The sequence below is a fragment of the Empidonax traillii genome, unplaced genomic scaffold (assembly GCF_003031625.1).
Source record: "Empidonax traillii isolate 1590-97213 ecotype Southwest subspecies unplaced genomic scaffold, ASM303162v1 scaffold735:size313519, whole genome shotgun sequence".
Classification (NCBI taxonomy): Eukaryota; Metazoa; Chordata; class Aves; order Passeriformes; family Tyrannidae; genus Empidonax; species Empidonax traillii.
Window position 1 is genome coordinate 307251 of NW_020955928.1, and position 3626 is coordinate 310876.

The 3626-nt window shown below is 47.6% G+C and overlaps 1 protein-coding gene across 1 annotated transcript in view; it reads left to right on the forward strand.

Annotated features, from left to right (window-relative positions):
• LOC114066113 (gamma-aminobutyric acid receptor subunit pi-like) overlaps nucleotides 1-3626 on the forward strand; it is a gene marked incomplete at its 3' end in the record, with an annotated part of 6591 nt that overhangs the window by 641 nt on the left and 2324 nt on the right. The window contains exons 2-3 of the mRNA XM_027900525.1: nucleotides 728-840; nucleotides 3019-3086. Coding sequence (XP_027756326.1) covers nucleotides 804-840; nucleotides 3019-3086 — 105 coding nt within the window. The remainder of the gene's footprint in view (nucleotides 1-727; nucleotides 841-3018; nucleotides 3087-3626) is intronic.

A 3626-nucleotide genomic window follows, 5' to 3' on the forward strand; every position in this document is an offset into this window, starting at 1 on the left:
ACATTTGAGTTCTGTTACACATAAATAATGTGGGCCAAAAGGAAACTATGCATCCAGTTATCCAGCCCATCCAAAGGATGCAGGAAGGGATGTGGCACAGAAGAGAGCAACCTGCACAGGTCCCTAAACCGCAATATGTCCATTACTGGTGCAACGCCTGATTTGCTGTTCAGAACCAGCGCACAGCGAGGGTTTTTGCAGGAAATGCCCCCCACCCCCCACCCCAGGTCTCCCAACTCTGTTATTACCATCCTTGGACCTACCAGTCCCAAATTTCTTTAGCTCTTTGTGTATATATCTTACTGCTGTTGGGCAGTAAGATTTGTATCAGGTTGTCCTAAGCAGAAGGAAAAAAGAAATGCATGTTCCTTATATAGAATGTACAAGAAGGAGTGGGAAGAGGAAGTTGGGGATTATTGTTAAGACTTGTTATCTACAGACTTTGCTTGATATCTCTGTGATATTTTGGGAAGGGCCTTAAGGTACTGTGTGTAGAACCTGCAGCTATAAGCTGAGGCAGTTGGCCATTTCCCCACCTCTTCAAGGTGCTAATTACTCAGCCCAGGTAACAATGTGAGCAGGTGCTTGTAATTTCAATTATCTACTTGTTTTTAGTAACTATGTTATGCAGTTTGTTTGCTTGTCCGAGCACAAGCTGGAAACGCAGCTGCAGCTGCACACCAGATGTGCCCGGCCCACGCCTCACAGTTCATATCTGTGTTTCCAGGAGGTGCTCCCTGGGCCACAGATCCAGCTCATACAGCAGCGACACAACATCCCTGCCTGGATTTGAGAACCTCACCATGGGATACAACAAATACCTGCGGCCCTACTTTGGTGGTAGGTTGGCTCCACGCACGGGAGGGTTTCAAGAACAGCCTGCAAGGCTCGTGTGCAGGGGATGATGCTTTGAGCTTGCTTTAGGATGCTGCAGTTTGAAAGGTTGTGTTTCTTTCAAATTAGGGCTGCCCTTCTTTCCTGTGCATCCACTGTTGTCTTGAACAGCTGGTGCAGGAATGTCTGTGGCTTGAGAACATGTCCATCTGTGAGGCTGAGAGCAGGGAATTTATAAACTGCAACGTCTCTAGGAAAGACCTGACCAAGTAACTAAATTCTGCTCTAACTGTGCAAGCTTTTGTTTAGAGCCTGAGCCTTTGATTTTCTGCTTTACAGCTGGTCATGTACAGCTATTTAGTAGATTGCAGCTATAGAGGAACAAAGGCACTCTTCCTGCCAGGAATATTGAGTTTACTTCCCACTGAGACACAAATGTGCTTTAAACCCTGGGGAGTCTCTGGGGAGTCGGGAGCAGGCATTTAGGAACTTACCTGAGGCTACTGACCAATTTTGGTGTCAGGTCTCCCACCTGCCAGGTGACTGCTGTAATCACACAGAGTAAAAGGTTTCTCTGACTGACATTCAGCCCCTGAAAAATATCAGTGAAAGTTTAAAAAACAGCTATGACCATTTTTTATTTCTATTAATTTTGGTTTTCTGCCAGAACCTATTAATGCAACTCTGCTTGACAGAAAAATTTCCCATCAGCTTTTACAAGGTCTTGGATGTTTCCCCTCGTAGACAGACCTGCTGCTACTGAGCTCCTTCCATTTTCTGACCATGGTAATAAATTTCTGGGACAATACAGAGTTTACCATCTTGTTATGCCTGGACTGACTGGTAAAGCTCCTTCAACTCCTGTCACACCAGTGAACAGATGCTTCTCCACGATGTAATGGAGATCAGCTGCATCTATGGCAGATGTTTTAAAAAAATGGTCAGGGCTCTGCTGTCACCTCCTCCAGAGATCTGAGTCCTCACAGATCTTACCCATGGTCAGGAACTGGACTGGGCATGACAGAGGACATGAATAACACCTACTTAAAAAAAAATACATCCTTTGCAAATGAAATGTATTTTGGAACAGCTTAAAACAAACAAACAAACAAACAAAGCCAAAACCACCTGGAAAGCGATTTAGAAATTGTGACCCTTGGACGTTCCTAAGTGTCATTTAGATGATTAAATTGGGAGTTCTAGCAATCCCATGAGGAAAAGGCGTTGCTGTGTTGCCACTTAGGCAGAGAGGCACGTCTTGGAAAGCCCTGCCTGCTCGGAGCCCCCGATCCCTCCTGGGATCAGACAAACCGAGGCACAGCCTAAGGGACAGTTCGTGTCTCTGCGCTGCTGCAGCATTTCCCTCTGCGGGGCCGCTGCTGGCTCCGCCTGTTCCCGGCGATTTTTGGCGGTTCCTGGCTGTTCCTGGGCGGAGAATCCCCCCTTTCCCGGGGAATCCTTGCGGTTCCCGGGTGGTTCCCGGCTATTCCCGGGTGGTTCCCGGCGGTTCCCGGCTGTCCCCGGGCTGTTCCCGGCGGTTCCCGGGATTCCCAGCCGTTCCCGGCTATTCCCGGGCCGTTCCCTGGGATTCCCGGGCGGAGCCGCCCTCTCGCGGTGGATCTCAGCAGTCGGTGTCACCTCCGAGATCCAGGACCGGGAGTGCTGAAACTTGGTTTTGCAGATACAACAGGCGGGTGGTAACTAATAAGAGGCAAAGGCTCTTGTTGTAACTAACAAGAGAGGTTGTGGGTTGTGGGCAGCGCCTGTTTTCGGGAATCATTTCTGTGCCTCCCATCGCTGCCCGGGCGTGGGGAGAGCTGGGAGAAATACCCTGGGAGAAATGCGGGCTGGGAATCAAGGGACAGAGTGGTCCTGGCTGCCCAAACACCCACAAATGGCACTGAAACGCTGCTGATCCAAACCTGCTCAGCTTCGCAGGTGGTGCTGGTGGGTATTTGCCCTCTGCTACCAGCACCAGAACAGAACTCCAGCTCCCTAATGGTGACAGCTGTATTTTGGATCATGTTATTCGTGAGCCTGATGCTCTGAAACTGTGTCAGAGCCTTTTGGACCTCTGTGGTTTGAGGCCGGGGGCAGTGCCCACCCTGCACGACATCCTGAGTGGCTTCACTGTGCCCTTCACTCTTCCTTTCTCTCTGCTGAGGAATTTCTTTCCCTCCTCAGGAAAACCTGTTCAAATTGCGATGAGTCTGGACATTGCAAGTATTTCCAGTATATCCGAGAGCAACATGGTGAGTGAAAGAGTTTTTGTTTTATGAGATAAGAGTGGGATCTGCCTGAGAGACTTGGCCTGTGTTCTGTGACCACAGAAATGGTTGCATTGAAGCTACTTTGCTGTTCTGGGCTATTGACCACTTTCAGAGGTGTGATAAAAACAAGGCTGGCTCATTTGTGACTGAAGATTGTGTAGATGCCATAGTAATGTGGGCTTGCAGGTAAATAGAAATGGCTCCAAAAGTCCTACTGGTCAAAAATTCAGCACCTCCTGGAAATCAGGCCCCTTGGAAATAGAAAAAAATCAATGCTGTGGGGCATTTCCTCTCCCTTACCTTTCCTCCATGTAGGAGCCCTTTGTGTGGGACAGGGATGAGCTCTGTTGGATGTGCTGGCACTGACTAAAATCCTTGACAGGGTTTCTTTTCAAGGAGGCTTTGAGCTGAGAAACAAGCCATCCCAAGAAAACAAAAAAAAAAAAAAAAAAAAAAAAAAAAAAAAAAAAAAAAAAAAAAAAAAAAAAAAAAAAAAAAAAAAAAAAAAAAAAAAAAAAAAAA